Source organism: Rhinoderma darwinii, chromosome 3 (assembly GCF_050947455.1).
Source record: "Rhinoderma darwinii isolate aRhiDar2 chromosome 3, aRhiDar2.hap1, whole genome shotgun sequence".
Classification (NCBI taxonomy): Eukaryota; Metazoa; Chordata; class Amphibia; order Anura; family Rhinodermatidae; genus Rhinoderma; species Rhinoderma darwinii.
The window spans coordinates 214,320,734-214,341,880 of NC_134689.1; the positions used below are offsets into that span (position 1 = coordinate 214,320,734).

The following is a 21,147-nucleotide window of genomic DNA, read 5'->3' on the forward strand; positions in this document are numbered from 1 at the left end:
GTCTACATTTTCTAGTTTACTTTTACCTGATATACTGTACAGGGTGGGCCATTTATATGGATACACCTAAATAAAATGGGAATGGTTGGTGATATTAACTTCCTGTTTGTGGCACACTTATCGAGAATTTCACAAGAAAAACAATGGTGTGCTTGGTTTTAACGTTACTTTATTCTTTCATGAGTTATTTACAAGTTTCTGACCACTTATAAAATGTGTTCAAAGTGCTGCCCATTGTGTTGGATTGTCAATGCAACCCTCTTCTCCCACTCTTCACACACTGATAGCAACACCGCAGAAGAAATGCTAGCACAGGCTTCCAGTATCCGTAGTTTCAGTTGCTGCACATCTCGTATCTTCACAGCATAGACAATTACCTTCAGATGACCCCAAAGATAAAAGTCTAAGGGGGTCAGATCGGGAGACCTAGGGGGCCATTCAACAATTGCTACATGATGATGTGTTTCTCTCTTTATGCACTGAAACTGGCACGTTCCCTGAGTTTTTCCAGCAAGATGGTGCACCACCACATTATGGGTGTCAGGTCCAAGCATTCCTAGATGAACAGTTTCCTGAAAAGTGGATTGGTCATCGTGGGCCAGTTGAATGGCCCCCTAGGTCTCCCGATCTGACCCCCTTAGACTTTTTATCTTTGGGGTCATCTGAAGGCAATTGTCTATGCTGTGAAGATACGAGATGTGCAGCAACTGAAACTACGGATACTGGAAGCCTGTGCTAGCATTTCTTCTGCGGTGTTGCTATCAGTGTGTGAAGAGTGGGAGAAGAGGGTTGCATTGACAATCCAACACAATCGGCAGCACTTTGAACACATTTTATAAGTGGTCAGAAACTTGTAAATAACTCATGAAAGAATAAAGTAACGTTAAAACCAAGCACACCATTGTTTTTCTTGTGAAATGCATGACCCTCTTCCCATTGAAAAAAATAAAGTTGGATACAAAATGTGCGACTTCAAAATGGCCGCCATGTTCAACACCCAGCTTGAAAAGTTTCCCCTCTCCCATATACTAATGTGCCACAAACAGGAAGTTAATATCACCAACCATTCCCATTTTATTTAGGTGTATCCATATAAATGGCCCACCCTGTAGAATACATAATACACTGATGCTCATTGACCTGTATCAACCCCTATTTGTGAAAAAGGATAATACCAAAAATGTTTACTGTTTTTATGTTATTCCATTTAACACATTATGATGTAATGCTAAGTGCAATAGTAATGTAGAAATGTATAATATTATTGATTATGGACATTAATTGTAAACCTGCATTCATCTGTGTATTATTACATTTTATTAGTCTATGGAACTATACTGTAGCTAGAAGAAGAAGCATATAAAAAAAAGTGTGTGCTGCCGCAGCAAGTCAGTGTAACATAATATTAGCAGTATTTGAAAATACAAATTATCTTGTCTGTTTAAACAATGAGCCAAATATACTTCCTGTGCCGGATTTACCCACAGCACGGCAAGGCTGGTCACATGGCACATTATAGTAGTGAATTACAGTTGCCAGGAGACAAAACAAAGGTGCAGATGGCTCACTGTGGTTGACCTCTTTAGCTATGCAGATCAATGTTTTATTTACTCCACTGTTAAAAAAAAATTACAAAAAAATCTATTTAATCTACAAAAACAAATGGTCAATATTGCTGTACCAGCAACAGCCATATTAAATGCTAAACTTTAGTAATAAATGGGCTACGGTTGTGCATTGCTTTAGTTATTTAAGCTGCTTAGATCATTAGATAGTATGCATTAAAATATTTGTAAGTGTACTTATGCTGAAAAATATGTTTGCCGACATTTGCGCTTCTATGTGCTAGCTAAACACAGCTTTTATTCTGTAGCCCTGTGGTGAATTCCTTGGCATTAAAATACATCTAAAAACATTAGATGACAGAGATTATTCATATATATTGAAACACAAAATTGACAGAATTATCAATAGAAAATGATTTCATTTTGCCAACAGTTATCCATTCTATTTTAATCAGTTAAAAAGTGTCATAATAAATGTTAGTGTGAATGTAGCATAGTTAAAGGGGTTTTCCGGGACCTTGATATAAACAGCCTATCCTTAGGATAGGCCATAAATATCAGATCGGTGGTGGTCCGACTACCTGCACCCCCACTGATCAGCTGACTGTCAGTCAGTGCCTTGTCCCCTTTATTGCTTATCATGCACAACGCCACACATTTGTTAGCGGCTGTGACTGGTATTGAAGTTGTGTCTGATTCACTTAAATGCAGAGAGCTGCAGTACCAGACGAATACCAGGATTTCTGCAACATTGTGTTGTCAAAAGATGAGGCAAAGATAGAGTTGTTTGGCCACAGTACCAGAATACATGTCTGGCAAAAACTAAAGAAAGCATTTCACCAGAAGAACCTGACACCAACTGTAAGGGCATGGCCAGACGTGGCGGAATTGCTCTGGAATTCCACTGCGGACACTCCGCAGCGGAAATCCGCAGCGGAACCGTTTCTCCATTGCCTTCCATAGCTTTTTAGTAGGGTTCGTTTGCACGTTGCGGACAATTCCGCTGCGAAGCATAGGCTGCGGTGCAGAGTTTGGTGTCCTCAGCATACAATGGTTGTTGCGGACGTGTGGCGGACTGGTTGCGGACTCATTGCGGAATTTCTCCATTGACTTCAATGGAGATTCAAAATTCCGCACTGAAGTCCGCAGATGTTATGTAGAGGTTATGTGTGCTGCGGAGCGTATTGGTTTTACTAACATGACATTTCTTCATTCTGGCTGGACCTATGTATTTCTAGGTCTACAGCCAGACTGAGGAAGTCAATGGGGCTCCCGTAATTACGGGTGACTACGTGTGTGCACCCATAATTACGGGTGACTATGTGTGTGCACCCGTAATTACGGGAGCGTTGCTAGGCGAAGTCAGTAAATAGTCACTGTCCAGGGTGCTGAAAGAGTTAAGCGATCGGCAGTAACTGTTTCTGCACCCTGGACAGTGACTACCGATCACAATATACAGCAACCTGTAAAAAAAATAGAAGTTCTCCCACTCTTCACACACTGATAGCAACACCGCAGAAGAAATGCTAGCACAGGCTTCCAGTATCCATAGTTTCAGTTGCTGCAGATCTCGTATCTTCACAGCATAGACAATTGCCTTCAGATGACCCCAAAGATAAAAGTCTAAGGGGGTCAGATCGGGAGGCATTTCTTCTGCAGTGTTGCTATCAGTGTGTGAAGAGTGGGAGAAGAGGGTTGCATTGACAATCCAACACAATGGGCAGCACTTTGAACATATTTTATAAGTGGTCAGAAACTTGTAAATAACTCATGAAAGAATAAAGTAACGTTAAAACCAAGCACACCATTGTTTTTCTTTTGACATTCTCGATAAGTTTGATGTGTCACATGACCCACTTCCCATTGAAAAAACTAAAGTTGGATACAAAATGGCCGACTTCAAAATGGCCGCCATGGTCAACACCCAGCTTGAAAAGTTTCCCCCTCCCATATACTAATGTGCCACAAACAGGAAGTTAATATCACCAACCATTCCCATTTTATTTAGGTGTATCCATGAAAATGGGCCACCCTGTACATCACCCTTTTTACCGGTTTGATATAAAATATTTATATGTACACAACTGTTTTTTTGTTGGTTTATTTACATGGCATGGAATGTATATATGTATATTTGAATCATAATACATTAACTGTTACTGCAATTGTCATTGTCTTTGTGGAAAGGCTACAGACTGATGGCAAAATGAGCATAAAGGTACCCATAGTAATAGATGGGATCCACTGAATAGTATTGTTTAGTAGAGAACTGTATTGTTTTTAGTCTTTATTAGTTTTTTTTTATTATAAGAAACTATAAGCAAAATGTTAGTGTGAACCTCGCCTAAAAAAGAAAGGATACACAATTACACACATGACACCCAAGCATCTCAATTATTTATAACACAAGACAGAACAATAAGCCCATAGAGAAGAGCGTAAAGGGGCTATTCAAAAAGATAAAAGAACACAGACTTATGGTGTCTACTTATATTGATCATCTTATCTTTGGTGGTCTTATTAAACTCTACAGTGGCTGGAAAAGACAGGACCTTGTAGGAGTTATTCTACACAATCGACTTTCTACAGCTCTCCATAGCTTCTCAGTTACACCGTTTCCAATTACAACCGCAATGTGAAGTTGAACTGTATCTAGTCAGATGGATAGATGGTTTTGCATTACCACTGAAAGAAACTATTTTGTCCACTGCACTTTGGCTAACCTAGAACTTTTAAATATGGGCATTTAGCACGGTTTTGTAGACATGAAATATATATTTTGTTTACTATTCTTTAGAAATCTGCATAAGTAAGCACAGTTAAAAATATTGTTCTAAACAGAATTCACTAAAATTTCCAGTATTATTTTTATGGAAATGACAGCAGAACCCTTGAATCTATTTTATCTATATAGATTACCAATAGAAACGTACCTTGAAGCTTATGGGTTTTAATGTGTGCCATGTTAAGTATTGCCCTCATCTTATGTGGCAGAGGGCCATTTGGGCCTTCCTATACACAGGGCCTGTGTGCAACTGCAACCTTCGCACCCAATACTTTGAGGACTACCAAAAAATATGGTGCACCCTTTCATAGAAGTTGCAGTGGTAGCAATAGACCTTCCAACCACAAGGGGAATCAGGATTATGTCTTCAGAATGTTGTCTTCCATTTGATGATGTATTATGATTCTATTTGCTATGCCTCTGGTTGTATTTGTGATGTAATGCTTTACAGTGAGGTTTAACCGATGCTATAAATTGAAGACTTCTGAAATTGTAAACATGTATATTTATTACCTAAGGGACTTAACTGAGGAGTCTGTTGCCTGAATTGACATTGTCAGTTCAAGTTTTGTACTTTACATCTCAGACATCTGGAGCAGTGCAGTGCAGCAACAGAGATATAGGGAGAGAATTATCAAAGCTGGTGAAAAAAAAAAGAAAAGTTAAGTAGTTGCTCATAGCAACCAATCAGATTCCAGCTCTCATTTTACAAATGTCATTAGCAAAGTGAAAGCATAGACCCGACTGGTTGCCATGGGCAACTAATTCACTTTTCCTCTGCAGCAGTTTTTATAAATCTCCCCATAGAGTGTCAACTACCAGCTTGTGGCAATTGTAAGTCTTCAGCCTCTAGTCTAGACAGTGTACATCCAATCAAAATGCTTGTAGTTTTTGGGATTAGCTGCAATCAGTTTGTATTAAGCTCTGCCATTGGCTCATACTCTGTAAAGGGGTAAGGGCTTGAGGGGAGTAGCTGCATTGGACAGTGCCTAAGGACACATTGATATTATTGTAACAGTGGTAGTTCTGTCTGGATAGTCTCATTGACATTGAAGCACCAAGCATTACTATTTGGAGCGGATTTCTGCATTTTTTTTAGATTCTGATTCCAATTTTCTGTTGCAGAAAATCCACAGCGTATCCAGTGTGTGGGAACATACCGTTAGGGCTTATTCAGATGAGCGTAATACTCGTCCGTGTGCTGTGCGTTTAAATAACTCACAGCACACTGACCTATTAATTTCAATGGGGCTATTCAGACATGTGTGAGTTTTCATGCAGCGAGTGTCCGTTACGTGAAACTCTCCGCATGTCCAATATTGGTGCATTTTTGTGCACCTAGTCGCCTATTGAAGTCTATGGGTGCGTGAAAACCACGGTGCTCGCACGGACGTGAAAAATTCATGCCACACGCAACGCACACTGATGCCAATATGCAACACACACGGACATGAAATGTAGGAAAAACGCTGCGGTTTTTACGCACGCAAATCGGACACGCTCGTCTGAAGGCTGAGTTAACACGGGGCACTTAGGTGGCCTGCTAGCATTACAACCTCCTGGGATGAAGTTTCATCCCAGGAGACCGCTGCAGCCTGTGATTGGCTGCAGCGGTAAACATGGGATGAAGCGTCATCCCAAGAGGCCGGCCCTCTGATGTCATCTTGGCCGGCCTCTTTGGATGACGTTTTATCCCATGTGACCGCCGCTACAGCCTGTGATTGGCTGCAGTGGTCGCATGGGATGAAATGTCATCCCAGGAAGCCGGCCTGGAGGAAGAAACACAGACTCCTTGGTAAGTATAAGATAAAAAAAAATTCTAAGTTGCGTTTTTTTGCTGTGGAATCGTTGCGAACCCGCCGCAAAAAATGCAACAACTGCTATTTGTTGTGGATTTTACCTCCCCATTGACTTCAATAGGGAAAAGCAGCAACAAATAAGCAGCGTTCAATGACATGCTGTGGAATAAAGTATTTACGCAGCGTGTGGATGAGATTTGCTTTATCTCATGCACTTTGCTGCTACTGTATTTGCTGCGGATTTTCCACAACAAACCCTTGGTATTTGTAGTTGAATGGCTTGTTTTAATAAACAACTACTATGAATTTGCTTTTCATACACGATCCCAAAATCTACACTTACCTCAGTTATATGTGGGTTAGGATTGAAGCCACAGAAGCTGCATACAGTTTCGTTACACTGGGTGCACGTATTATAATTAGCCTTTTCATTTACATCCAACATGAGTTCTGTTGTTTTACACAGAGGACACATATTCTTCGTGCCTACTTTGGATACTTTCTGTGCAGTATCTTGTTGTAGTTTAATAAACTCTGTCCTCTGTTCTTTTAAGGGTTGTGGTTGTGAAGCAGGCATTGATTTTCCTGGTACCTGCACAGGCTGTTTAGTACCACCAAGCGGTGTCATTTCTGGCTTCTGCGTTACTTGTTGTGTACTTGTTGTGAAGGGGGCTTGCTTCTCTGGTGTGGGTCCTTGTGGTTTTGAAGGACCTGATTGCTGTAACTGTTGTTTTACTGGTAACATTTGCTGCGGAGGAGCTTTAGCAGTCCCAGTTTGCTGTGGTTGTGGCTTTTTAGAACCAGGTTGTTCTTGCAAAGTTTGTTTGGCAGTAGCTGGGGGTTGTGTGGACTGTTTTTCTCGTTCAGATGTGTTTGATGGTATTGAAGGTTTTGAAGGTCCTGTTTGTGGAAAGTTTTGCTTTTCCATAGTTATTATTGGTTTAGCAGAGATATCTTGTTTCATTGGTTCCTTTTTATATTCTTGTCCTTGGGGTAATGAGGTAGTATGTTTTGGCTCTTGAACTAAGGGTTTTGTGGAGTTTACGGATTCAGGCAAATGTTCTTTGGGGAAAGGGGAGTGTGTAAGTGATTTTGTGGCATTTGATGATTGTGTTGTGGTCCTTGCAGGACTCTGTTGTAAGGATGCTGGCTTAATCTCAGACTGTTGTTGTGTAGATTTAGTAAACTGTTGAGTTGGTATTGTGGCCTTAACATGTCCTTGTTGATGTTGCATTTGAGGCATAGATCTAATAATGCCTTTAGTATCTTCTTTATTTTCTTGCTGTTTTTCCGTTTGTTTTTTAACTAGGACTTCACTAGGATCAGTTTTTGCATCAAATGGACTAAATTTGTTAACTACAGAAGAGACCATATTCATTGGATTACTGTCTGCAAGGAAACCACTCATCATACCAGTTTTCTGGTCTTCTTTAATATCAGGTTTTGCTTTAGGCTCTCTTAAACTCATAGTTGAAGGACTTCTGCCAGGTGGTTTTGTTTCAGTTTTGAATGCATCTACTGTTCTACTCTTACTTAGACCAGTCGGTCCTGGATCAGGCGGTTTACTTGGATGTCTTGGAGATTGAGAAGTATCATTGCTTGGATTTCTGCAATAATAATAAAAAAAAGATATTTACATGTATATAAATATTGAGAAGAAAAAATATCAAGTAAATAGCAAGTATTAGCAATAATAAATAGCAAATATTTTTTGAACAATTAATGTTTCCTTACACATTGTTGAACATGGCTACAATCTTAAAGGGAATGTGTCGTCAGAAATTACCTATTGTTTTATTCAAGTTTTTGAGTTAAACATAATTTTAAGAATTTTTGATTATTTTTTTTTTCTTTTATTTTCTGTCATTATCGACTTTAGGCCACACAGCAGTTTTTTGGTCAGTGGATGCAAAACCTCAAGAGTTAAAAATCTTTCCATTGTACTGTTTCTCTGTGTTGGTACCACTTCTGGTTTTGGCTTACAAATACTGAAGCAAAATACTGACTAAAATATTGCATAGTGAAAGTGGCCTTAAAAAATAACCGGCCACAGAGCCTCATAATAGACTGACACTTCCTGTTCTGTAGCGATCACTTCTCAACAGTCATCTCATTATCATCAGAGGCAGGATTACAATGAAAGGTAACACCTCTATATAAATAACAGAGTATCCACTATTGACAATAGGTGAAGGAAACAGCTCCCCTCCTACCCCTTCTGGCACAATGACCTAGAAAACTCTCCCATAGCAATCAATGGGTGCACTTTTGTTCACAGGTTCCTATGATCCATGGTGAACTGCGATCTACATACGGACTTGTAGGTACTATTTGCTGTACACTGCACTTTTGTGAGAAGCCATACTCTCCCCTACAAACAATAAGGGAAATTTATAATTGCATTTGTGCCACAATGCTGGCATTGAAAAGTTACAAGCTATGGCGCATACCATATTTGCACAATAATTTGTGACTTTTTGATGTTTTATTTTTCCTCTGCCACTTTACGAAAGTGGTAAGAAAAGCAGCATTGTTTAGCAGAGGGGGCAACCATCAGTCTGACAGATTTACCATAATTGACACCAAAAATTGGCGTAAATTATGCCACAGATCTATGCCTGATCATAGCAAGCGTAGATTACAATTGCTGGAACATGGACAGCCAAAGATATGCAACATATTTTGGTTTTAGACTGGCGTAAAAAACACCAGTCTAAGGCCTCATGCACAGGACCGTAGCCATGTGCATGGCCGTGATTTTCGGGTCGGCCGGCAGCGGACTGTCAGCCGAAGCCGCCCGCAAATCGCGGGCCATGCACATGGCCGCGGCCATTATTTTCAATGAGCACGGACCGCAGAACACGGCCGTAATAAGACATGTCTGTTCTCTCTGCGGTGTGGGCTCCCGGGCAATGCATGGACGGTAAAAACTACGGTCGTGTGCATGGCCCCATAGAAATGAATGGGGCCGCTATTCTCCCGTGGATTTTCGGGGGAATTACGGCCGCAAAAGCACGTTCGTGTGCATGGGGCCTAAATACATCTCCCCACAATCTCTGTAATATGGCATGCATTAGAGCAATTCTCTCACAGATCTTCAGTGAATTATTTATAAAGAAAACCTCTGTGTGCTTTCCTTTAAAATCAGATACATACAGTACAGTATGGGACCATAGATATCTACAGGCTCTGTATTAAAGGGGTTTTCCAGCCAGTAAATATTGATGGCCTATCCTCAGGATAGGCCACCAATAGCTGATCGGTCGGGGTCTGACTCCCGGGACCCCCGCCGATCAACTGTTTTGAAGGGGGTGCAGCACTCGTACAACCGCTGCATCCACTTTATTTCTACTTGCTCACTGTGAATTTTCGACACGCATGTAGCGGCGATTCACAGGTATTGCAGCCTTCTTCTCCCATTGAAGTGAATTGAAGAAAATGCTGCAATACCTGTGCTCGTACGAGCGCTGCAGCCCCTTCAAAACAGCTGAAGGGATTCGGACCCCGACCAATAAGCTATTGATGGCCTATCCTGAGGATAGGCCATCAATTTTTACTGGCTGGAAAACCTCCTTAATGAAGAAAAGGGTTGTTTCAACAACACTTGCAATTTTACGATATTGATGCCACAACATACACGGACAGCAATATTTAAGCAACTACTGTATGAAAACCAAATGATTTATTTTGCTCATATTTTGTGCCATCCTGATTAATTGTATCCATCTTGCTTTGAAAAGATCCATTAATCCATGCTGCTTTTATTGAATGTAGCTAATTTTCTCAGGATGAACATAATCATAGTCATAGAAATTTGTAAGTCTTTTCTTTAGAAAATTAAGGGTATGTGCACACACACTAATTACGTCCGTGCTTGACGGACGTATTTCGGCCGCAAGTACCGGACCGAACACAGTGCAGGGAGCCGGGCTCCTAGCATCATAGTTATATACGATGCTAGGAGTCCCTGCCTCTCTGCAGGACAACTGTCCCGTATTGTAATCATGTTTTCAGTACAGGACAGTAGTTCCACGGAGAGGCAGGGACTCCTAGCATCGTACATAACTATGATGCTAGGAGCCCGGCTCCCTGCACTGTGTTCGGTCCGGTACTTGCGGCCGAAATTCGTCCGTCATTTACGGACGTAATTAGTGTGTGTGCACATACCCTAAGAGTGCGTATAAATTAAAGGAAAATTTTACTTTTAACATCCAGTTCCTATTAAACTGTTAGAAATGTCCAAAAATGTCTGAACCAGTCTAGTTCGATGTATGCACCTAATAAACTACTTTTGAAGCAACATCAGCTTTGCAAAAATGAGATCAATTCCAAGTTCTGATGTTAATGAAAAATCTAACTGTAATTTCAAGGCCTCATTCACATCACGTTTTTTGGCATATGTTTAACGTATATAACAGGTAAAGTTCCTGACGTTTGTTATATGTAGGCTGTGACGGATGCCTAACAGAGACAATTATGGGACACGTTTAACATATACGTCATGAACTGTCATGACCATTTCTTGTAGTATAAGTTAAACGGATGGCATAATAGCTTATGGGTGACGGATGTCATTGCCATGCATCAGTGACACATAGACTATCATGACATCCATTTCATGTAAACGTCATGAAAATCTCGTGACATATACGTTAAACGGATGCCTGTATCAGATGCTATACAGTGGCATCTTTGACCCATAGGCTTCCATGTTAAAAAAAAGTATACCGCATATACGTTATACGGTATACTGTTTTTTTCAATACGGGATTCCATTGTATGGAATAATTGAATCTAGCAAGCTATTCCATATCTTTTTTTTTTTTTTTTTGCTGCGTACTGACGTATGCGGACTAATGGAGGCCAAAAGGACACCTTTTGGTCTGCTTTGGGCTAATGGAGCCCTATGGACACAATTAGCGTGTAAGCCAGTTGCTTTCCTGGCATACGTGCTAGATCTACATCCCAAACGTAATGTGAACATGGGCTAGCCTGAGAACTTGAAAGCCTTTAACATTTCTTCTAAAATTATTTCAACCTTGAATGCATAAACTAATGATGCCATTTTTCTATAAAATGAGTGGCTCTGGGGCCACATGTGGCTCTCAGGCTTCCTGTATGTGAATCACCAGTTTTTGCAAGTTGTAGATTGATATTGTGTATCAATGATGCCAAGGATCAGAAACATATTACAGGCAGCTGACACTATGCCAAGATCATATCAATAGCACTTGACTCTGGGGTCAGGTTCACATAACAGACACTTATACCAAGGTCTACACTCTAAAACTGCAGTGTGCACCAGTACTTTGACAGCTTCACTTGGCATTTGCAGACTGATTTATTATTTTATATATAATTCTAATTTCTAACTAGTTGTAAATTGTTCAATAATGTAAAATCTATTTGTGTTTATTTTAATAAAGTCCTTAAAATCCATGTGTCCTATTAGGGAATCAAGCACCACTGTAGGAAAAATTAGATCAATTGGCTGTTTGTGTAATGCATGCAAGTGCAGGGTCTCCCAGAGCAATACATAGTCTTTCTATCCACTATCGTTATTGGCTAATGAAATTTAAGAAAAAGAGACAACACTTCAAATATCTTTAACCCCTTAAGGACATGGCCAATTTTGGCCTTGAGGACAGAACAATTTTTTTAGATTTCCCTCTTTGCATCCCGACGCTCATAACTCTTTTATTTTTTTGTACGACGTAGTTGTATGAGACTTTGTTTTTTGCGGGATGAGTTGCACTTTATGTAGGTAACATTTTTTGGTACAAATACATTATCGTTCAATTTCTATACATTTTTATTTTGCCAAAAATGCAGAAAAAAGGCAGTTCCGCAGCAGTTTTAATATTTTTATTTTTTTACACCATACACCGATCATCATAAATAATGTTATATATTTGTTGTTTAGGTTGTTACGGTCGGGGCGATACCAAATATGTCTATATTATTTCATGTTTTGGGACTATTTTAAAAAGTTTATTTATTATATAAAAAAAGTGTGTTTCTGTGTATTTTTTTTTACTTTTTATTTATCATTATTTTTTTTTACATTCATTTAACTTTTTTAATCCCATAAAGGGATTTATCATTTAGATTTTTATTTTGTAACTGTAATGTACTGGCATAGATCTATATGCCAGTACACTAGCCTGTATACTGATTGTACACAGGCAGTTGTTAGGGCATACCTCAGTATGCCCTAACAACAGGAAATATGTTCAGACAGCCCTGGGGTCCTTCAATGGACCCTGGGCTGTCTGGCCATACGAGTTATGGGCTTTGATCGCGTCACAGTTATCTTCTTATCAAAGTGCAGTCCCCGCTCCTCGAACGCCGCGAACAGCTTTCATCGCGACATTCAAAGGGTTAATGGCGGAGAGATGTTTCTCTTCTCTCCGCTGTCAGAGCGGGGCCGTGGCTGTGTATTACAGCCATTGCCCCGCTCTCGATCGCGCGCACAGGCGGCTGTCACACAGGACGAGAATGCCCGTCCTAATGCGCAAAGTACTCGCTGCTCAGGACTAGCGTTCTCGTCCTGTGTCGGCAACCAGTTAAACACCTCATTATAAGGGTGAATATTACATCTGTTTATAAACTGTTATGATAGATAGATAGATAGATAGATAGATAGATAGATAGATAGATAGATAGATAGATAGATAGATAGATAGATAGATAGATAGATAGATAGATAGATAGATAGATAGATAGATAGATAGATAGATAGATAGATAGATAGATAGATAGATAGATAGATAGATAGATAGATAGATAAATAGATAGATAGATAGACACAGAAAGTCTTCAAAACGTTTAAATTTTTTCCCATTTTCTTATGTTGAGGTCTTGTGCTATTATTAAAAAAAAATTCACGTTTTTCCCCATCATTCTGCACTCAATACCCCATAATGACAAGGTGAAAACAAAATGTTAGTAATTTTTACTGATTTGTTGAAAATGAAAACCTAAAATATGGCATTGACATAAGTATTCAGACCCTTTACTCAGTACTTCGTTGAAGCACCTTTGGCAGCGATAACAGCCTCCAGTCTTCTTGGGTATGATGCCACAAGTGTTTGAACACCTGGATTTGGGGATTTTCTGCCATTCTTCTCTACAGATTCTCTCAAGCTTTGTCAGGTTGGATGGGGACCATCTGTGGATGGACATTTTCAGGTATATCCAGAGATGTTCGATTGGGTTTAAGTTCACAAAGTTGTCCCCAAGCCACACCTGCGTTTTCTTAGCTGTGTGCTTAGGGTCATTGTGTTTTTGGAAGGTGAACCTTTGGCCCAATCTGAGGTCCAGTGCACTCTGGATCAGGATATCATTAAAAATATCTCTGTACTTTGCTCCATTCATCTTTCCCTCAACCTTGACCAGTCTCACTGTCCCAGCCGCTGAAAAACACCCCCACAGCATGATGCTGCCACCACCATGTCTTACTGTAGGGATGGTATCGGGGACGTGATAAGCAGTGCCTGGTTTCCTCCAGACAGGACGCTTAGAGTTGAGGCCAAAAAGTTAAATTTCGGTTTCATCAGACCACAGTATCTTGTTTCTCACAGTCTGAGAGTCCTTTAGGTGCTTTTTTGCAAACTCCAGGCAGGGTTTCATGTGTCTTTTACTGAGGAGAGGCTTTATTCTGGCCACTCTGCCATAAAGCCCAGACTGATGGAGTGCTGCAGTGATGGTTGACCTTCTGGAAGTTTCTCTCATCTGCACACAGGATCTTTGTAGCTCAGCCAGAGTAACCATTGTGTTCTTGGTCACGTCACTTACCAAGGCAATTCTCTCCCGATTACTTAGTTTGGTGGGGCGGCCGGCTCTTGGAAGATTTCTGGTTGTTCCAAACTTCTTCCATTTAAGAATTATGGAGGCCACTGTGATCTTGGGCAGGATGTCAAGAAGAAAAGTTGCAGTATTCGGGACACGGTGCCTGACAGGTGAGTGTTCAAAACAAAGTATTTTTCGTGAACCTGAGGAAGGGACCTGTGCCTATCCTTCCAGAACACTGTCAGGTGAGTGTACCAGCTCACCTCTCTGCTCTCACTGTCCCCCCGTTCCTTACAATATTACCTTAGAGGAGTGCCGTTGTCCTTCTCTTTCCTTTTTCTTCATTTAGGTATTACTGTGCTCTTGGGAACTTTCAATGCAGCAGACATTTTTTTTTATACCCTTCTCCAGATCTGTACCTCCACACAATTCTGTCTCTGAGCTCTACAGACAGTTCTTTCCTCCCCTTGGCTTGGTTTTTGCTCTGATATGCATTGTCAGCTGTGAGACCTTATATAGACAGGGGTGTGTCTTTCCAAATCATGTCCAATCAAATGAATTTACGACAAGTGGACTCAAATCAAGGTGTAGAAACATTCAAAAGACGATCTAGAGAAATGGGAGGCCCCCAGAGCTAAATTGAAAGTGTAATAGCAAAGGGTCTGAATACTTATGTGCATGCAAAATTTTAGTTTTTAGTTTTTAATAGATTTACAAAAATTTCTAAAATTCTGCTTTCACTTTCATTGTCATTATGGGGTATTGAGTGCAGAATGATGGGGGAAAACTTAATCTTGTTTTAATTTAGCACAAGGCCTCAACATAACAAAATGTGAAAAAAGTGAAAGGGGCTAAAGACTTTCCAAATGCACTGTAGATGATAGATAGATAGATAGATAGATAGATAGATAGATAGATAGATATAAATGTTAAAGAGAATCTATTACTGGATAACTACTTCACTTTATATGGTAATCTGTTCTCCCATGTTTTAGGCATATTTAATCAAAATATTGAGCATTATATAGCAGTGATAGCATTTTGCAATCCAGTTGTAAAAAATAAATAAATCTTAAAATGAAGTTGTTTTGCTGTATCAGATCTTGTTAATTGCTTCAATGCTGGGAAGCCAACAATTACAATAAAAACTTTATTTTTTGATTCAGAAGACGGAGGTTTGTCAACTATTGTGAAAACTATATGTAAAGTGTCAGGAAAAAGTAAGTGAATCCTTTGGAATTACCAGGATTTCTGCATTGATTACTAATAAAATGTGGTCTGATTGTTATCTAAGTCCCAATTATAGACAAAGACAATCTAACTAAATTAATTACACATAAACATCTGTTTTATTGAGCACATTGAGTAAACATCCACAGTGCAGAGAGAAAAAGTAAGTGAACCCTTGAATTTAATAACCTGCATACACGCCTTTAGCAGCACTTACCGCCACTAAACATTTCCTGTAGTGACAAATAAGATTTGCACAGTGTTGAGGAGGAATTTTGGGAAATTCCTCCCTGCAAATGTGTTTCAGTTCATCAATATTTCTGGGATGTCTCTTCAGGTCATGCCACGGCATCTTGATAGGTTTAAGGTTAGGACTCTGACATGGTTATTCCAAATAACATATCTTCTTCTTTAATTGATTTACTTGAGTGATTTAGGTCATTCTCTTGTTGCATCACACAATATCTCTTCATCTTGAGATGATGGACTGCTGACCTTGCAATCCCCTGTAAAATGTTTTGATACAACCTTTGAATGAATTGTTCCCTTAATGATGAAAGGTGCCCAGGCCCTTAGGCAGCAAAGCAGCCCCAAACCATGATGCTCCATGCTTCACAGTTGGGATGAACTTTTGATGTTTTTCTATAGTGTTCTTTTTCCTCCAGACATAGCTTTGTGCATTTGTGCTAAAAAGTTCTTCTTTTATTTAATCTGTCCATAGAAGCATTTTTCCCAGAAGCATTGTGGAATAGCCAGGTAGTCTCAGGAAAATTTGAGAAGCGTTGCAATGGTTTTTTTTTGGAGGGCAGGGGCTCCCTTCATGGTGTCCTTCCATAAACAGCAAATCATGTTCATTGTTTTTCTAATAGTAGACATAGGAACAGAAGTTTTTGCAGTTTGTAGAGTCTTCAGTAGGTGTTTTGCAGTTACTCTTGGGTTCTTTCTCACCTCTTTCAGGATTGCCCATTGTTCTCTTGGAGTGACCTAAACAGGTTGTCCACTCCTAGGGAAATAAGCAACAGTCCTGAATATTCTTCATTTGTAGACTATTTGTCTAACCGTGGATTGATGCACACCAAGGTCTTTAGCAATGCTTTTGCAGCAATTTCCAGCTTCATGTGTCTCTCCAACACATCTTCTAAAGTCTTCTGAAAGTTGTTTGTCTTGAGGCATAGTTCAAACTAACCAATCTTTCTTGAAAATAACAGATTTGTCAGTAACCAGGCTTTGTGTGCCTTTATTTAATGGGCAGAGCATCTGTGAAACCCACACTTCTAATCTCATCTTGTTAATGGAAACACCTTTTGCCAATTATAGATGTGTCCACCCTTTCATTTTCTTGAATTGCATTAAGTTATAGATTTTGTCATAATACAAGGTTGCGCCATCCAGTAAAAAAAACTGTGAATCTTTGGCCGAGGTGAGGCATCCCTCACAGCCATTCAGTAAAAAAAAGTATATGTTAAACGTATACATTTTTTAGTATGGGTATATATGGGCAACGGGTGCCCGATGGATGTCTCTGATGGATGCCATCCATTGGCCATCTGTCTTCCATAGACTCCCATGTTAAAAATAAACCTCATACTTTTTTACTAGATGGCTGTTATGTTTACTTTTTATTTACATTAGAGTCTATGGGTGACGGATGGCTGACAGATGTCATCCATCGGAGGTATACGTTTTTGTTTTTTTTTTACATCCTTGATTAACACCTCATGCCATACATCTCGGTTTAAGTCAGATTTAGGGAGAAAGTAAAAGGAGGACACATCTGTAGTTCTTGAAGCAGTCATTAACTAAGAGGTTCACTTACTTTTGTTGAGATGTTGGGTGATGCAACAAGACAACAAAATTGCCTAAGGCAAGAGATATACCCTATTTCCCCTCTACTAATCGTTAGAACCAGTGTGGATCTTTTGAATGATCTTGAAACATAATTTTTATTCATATGCTCTGTAACCTAACAAATGCTAAAAACCTATAAGAGTTCTGTGATAGTTTCATTTTGAACCCTTATAGGTTTTTAACAATTGTTAGGTTATAGAACAGAAGCCTTATACATTTTTAACATTTGTTGTGTTATAGAGCATATAAATAAAAATTATGTTTTAAAATCAATCCATCCACACTGGTACTATCAATTAGTAGAGCGGAAACAGGTTATTTTTCTTGCCTTAGGCAATTTGTTGGTGTAATTGTAGTTCTACCCATTACCTGCTGGGCTAATAATTTATTTTTGTGCATGCAACAAGACAATGACCCAAAAAACACAATTTTATCAATTAAAGAATGGTTGAAAAAGAAGAAGATTTGTGTTTTGGACTGGCCATTCAAAGTCTTGACCTTATCCCTATTGAGATCCTTTGGCATGACCTGAAGACGGCTGTACACACAAGACATCCCAGAAATATTGATGAACTGAAACACATTTGCAGGAAGGAATGGTCCTAGATTCCTCCTCAATGTTGTGCAAATATTATTTTCAGCTACAGGAAACGTTTGGTGGAGGCGATTGCTGTTGAAGGGGGATCTACAGGCTATTATTCACTTATATTTTCTCCCTGCACTGTGGACGTTTATTTATTGTGCTCAATAAAAGACATGAACAGTACAAGTGTGTGATATTAGTTTAGTTAGATTGTATTTTTCTATAATTGTGACTTAGATAACAATCAGACTCCATTATATTAGTAATCACCGCAGAAATCCTGGTAACTCCAAAGGGTTCACTTTCTTTTTCTTGCAACTGTATACTAAGGACCTATGCACACGACCCTAGTTTTCATCAGGTAATTACAGATGAAATTGCAGACCCATTCTTTTCTAAAGGACACAGACACTTTTTCGTATATTTACGGATGTGTGTCCAGGCCTTAGAAATTATCCGCAAAATATAGAACATGTCCTATTCTTGTCTGCAATTGGGGCACGGATTCATAGAATTCTATGGGCGCTTCCACAATTGAGGACAGCTACGGATGTGCATCCGTATTTGTGGTTTCCGTATTTGCAGACAGTCAAAACCCTTTACGGTTGTGTGCATGAGGCCTAACATCTTGAGATGGAAAGTCAGCACTTTAAATTCAGGACCCATATCTTTTGGACAGTGTAGGAGAGCGTCTACAAAGTCTCTCTCTCACTCTAAAGGACCTTGCATTACATAGACAGTCCATTGATTTCAATAATGCTTCAATTCCCCACAGATTATAGCTGTTTGCTGAGATCCCAGCATTTTACAGTATCATTGAGGGGCCCTGCTTACAAATTAAGATTGTAGAAAGTGGACAACTCTGTTTAATTGGTGTCAGGGGGTGTGAAACTATTTTGTTTCAACAATGGGGGACGCAGAAAAGAAAGATAGTGGAATTGTAAATGCCAACTAATCAGTTGCCTGCTATATTCAAACATGTTTACACCTAATTGCTACAATTTAAAGCACAAGCGCAAAAGAAAAGCAGAAACAATTCTAAAATTTTCATTTTTGAATTGATTATATGGTTAGATTTGTCTTTACTTTTATAGCTAGAAAAACATGTCAAAAGCTTCCAATTAACCATGGTAATATGACTTCCGGTTCCGGCCCTGGCATGTAGGGATGCACGCATGAGAGCGCTCCTGCCTTCACCCCACATATCGCCCTGTCAGACCGTACTTACATTCTCTGGGGCAGCACAGATCACCCAGCCACCTTCCGGATGCTGACCCTGACAGACAGATTTGTCTCTGTTATGGGAAATGTTAAATACTTTTGTGTCAAAAAAGACAAAAGTATAGTAGGTATGATACCTTTATTGGCTAACCATAAAAGTTCTATATGCAAGCTTTCAGAGCACAGAGGCCCCTTCTCCAGGACGCAGAGCAAAACGGGCCGCGTGGCTGAGCAGCCTCCCAATATGGTGGACAGACCTTTTCCGCCTAGTATCTCGCCTGAACACTCGGAGCACAGCTCCTCACAAGCACTGGGGTGACACATCTTGTGTCATCGATTACGAGCAATTGGCGGTGCAGGTGGCACAATTGATTACCCCGGACCTGCAGGAATCCCTATCTAAAATGATAGTAACCTCATTGTCTCATCTACATACATCTGTGGCACAACATGAGGAATGCCTAGATAAGCTGGAAATGGCGGTTCAACATATGGACTCTGGGCTTGTAGATCTGCAACAACACGTACGGGATACCCGGCTAGAAAACAAGAAATTGTGGGAGCGGGTTGAAGACCTTGAGAATCGCTCTCGGCACAATAATTTGCGAATCGTCGGCTTGGCGGAATCGGTGCCATCTAAAGATCTGAGACGTCTGTGTGAGCTTGATCTGCCTGCAGCTTTGGGGATTCATCATCCGTGCAGGGTGGAAAGGGCACATAGAATTGGCGCTGATTTGCGTGCTGCAAAATTGGACAATCGTAGTGATGTCAATGCTGTGAGAGATCATCCGAGGCAAGTAATCGTAAAATACTTGGATTATTCTGACAGGATGTCTGTGCTCAAATCCTTCAAAAATAGAAAGGATGGTTTAGATTACAAGGGTCACCGTATTCTTATTTTTGGAGACTTTTCGGCGGAGGTTACTAAGAAAAGACGAGCATTTTCTCAAATTTGTTTGGATCTGTACAAGCGTCAGATGAAATTTGCTTTACTATATCCTGCGGTTCTAAAAATCTTCCAAGCGGATGGATCTTTTGAATCGTTTCAGTCTCCGGAAGAGGCCCTTGCAAGCTTGAAGACCCCGACTTCTAAGGATTCTCCTACGCCCTCTACTCACCTTCCCTCTAGATTTCTGAGACAGAGTGTAGAAGAAATTTGTGATACTCCATCTTCTCTGAAGCCTCAGTGGGTTAGTCGTCTCTCTTCCGCTACTACCTGACAATGTTTGGATGTCTAACACAGAGGGACAGTTCCTTTCTTCATTCACTGAGGATTGCCTGATTTGAGTTGCCTCTTCTATTACTCACCAGATCGAGTGAGACGAGACTGTATGGCGGGTCTTCTCTTGAGCCTTGTCGTTATGGGAGTCGTGGTATGGACATACTAACTGTTTCACTTTGTTCTTTATTTAGCTCCCTCAGCTGATTTTACTTTGGTAGGGGGGAACGGAAGGCTAATGAATGTAACTGTTCTATGATACATAACCTATATGCTTTTATGGTAGTGTATTTCTGTGTGTCGGAAATAAGTGAAGTCTTATTGCACCAATGGGTGGGAGTTAGGATAATACTCCACACTTCCAGTGCGGGGTTTGTTCTATTGTTTCAAGTTAAAAGTTTGATCTTGCAGTTAGTAATGTGGGAATCCATGCTCAGGGACACCTATACTCGTACCGTATTATTAACTGCTCTTATATGAGAATTATATCTTGGAACGTCAAAGGACTCAGGTCACCACACAAACGCATGATGGTATTGCGCCACCTAAAACGTTTACGTACAGACATAGCGCTCTTGCAAGAAACGCAATTGTCAGAGGTAGATTTTTTTAGGATGAAACGGTTATGGGTAGGCCAGGTATTTGGATCCCCGGTTGTAGACTCTAAAGCAGGAGTTCTTATTCTTGTACACCAAAAACTCTCCTTCAAAGTGTCACAGGTATCTAAAGATTCAGAGGGTCGTTGGGTGAATGTCCTACTTACTAGCTCCACAGAACAAATTAGTCTGTACAAGGTCTATGGCCCAAATACACGTAGCTCATCCTTTTTCCATAATTTAAGCACTACAATTGGAGCAGATCGGCATCCGCATAAGATTTTAGGAGGTGATCTGAATGTAGTTTTGCACCCGAGTGAAGATAAAACCAATGCAGTTCAAGGCGGAAGGTATCCCTTGAGTACAAGTGAAACGATATTAAAAAAATTTCTTACAGCCACGGATTTGACTGACATCTGGCGATTACATAACCCAGAAGGTAGGGAGTATTCCCATTTTTCCCATCCACATCAATCCTGGTCGCGCAGTGACTACATGTTAGCATCTCCC

At 40.1% G+C, this 21,147-nt stretch overlaps 1 protein-coding gene across 4 annotated transcripts in view; it reads right to left on the bottom strand.

Annotated features, from left to right (window-relative positions):
- The window catches only part of PCLO (piccolo presynaptic cytomatrix protein), a 369,907-nt gene that overhangs the window by 313,216 nt on the left and 35,544 nt on the right, over positions 1-21,147 (bottom strand). For all 4 annotated transcript variants that reach the window (XM_075857363.1, XM_075857364.1, XM_075857362.1 and 1 more), the window contains exon 2: positions 6,493-7,756. In XM_075857363.1, coding sequence (XP_075713478.1) covers positions 6,493-7,756 — 1,264 coding nt within the window. The remainder of the gene's footprint in view (positions 1-6,492; positions 7,757-21,147) is intronic.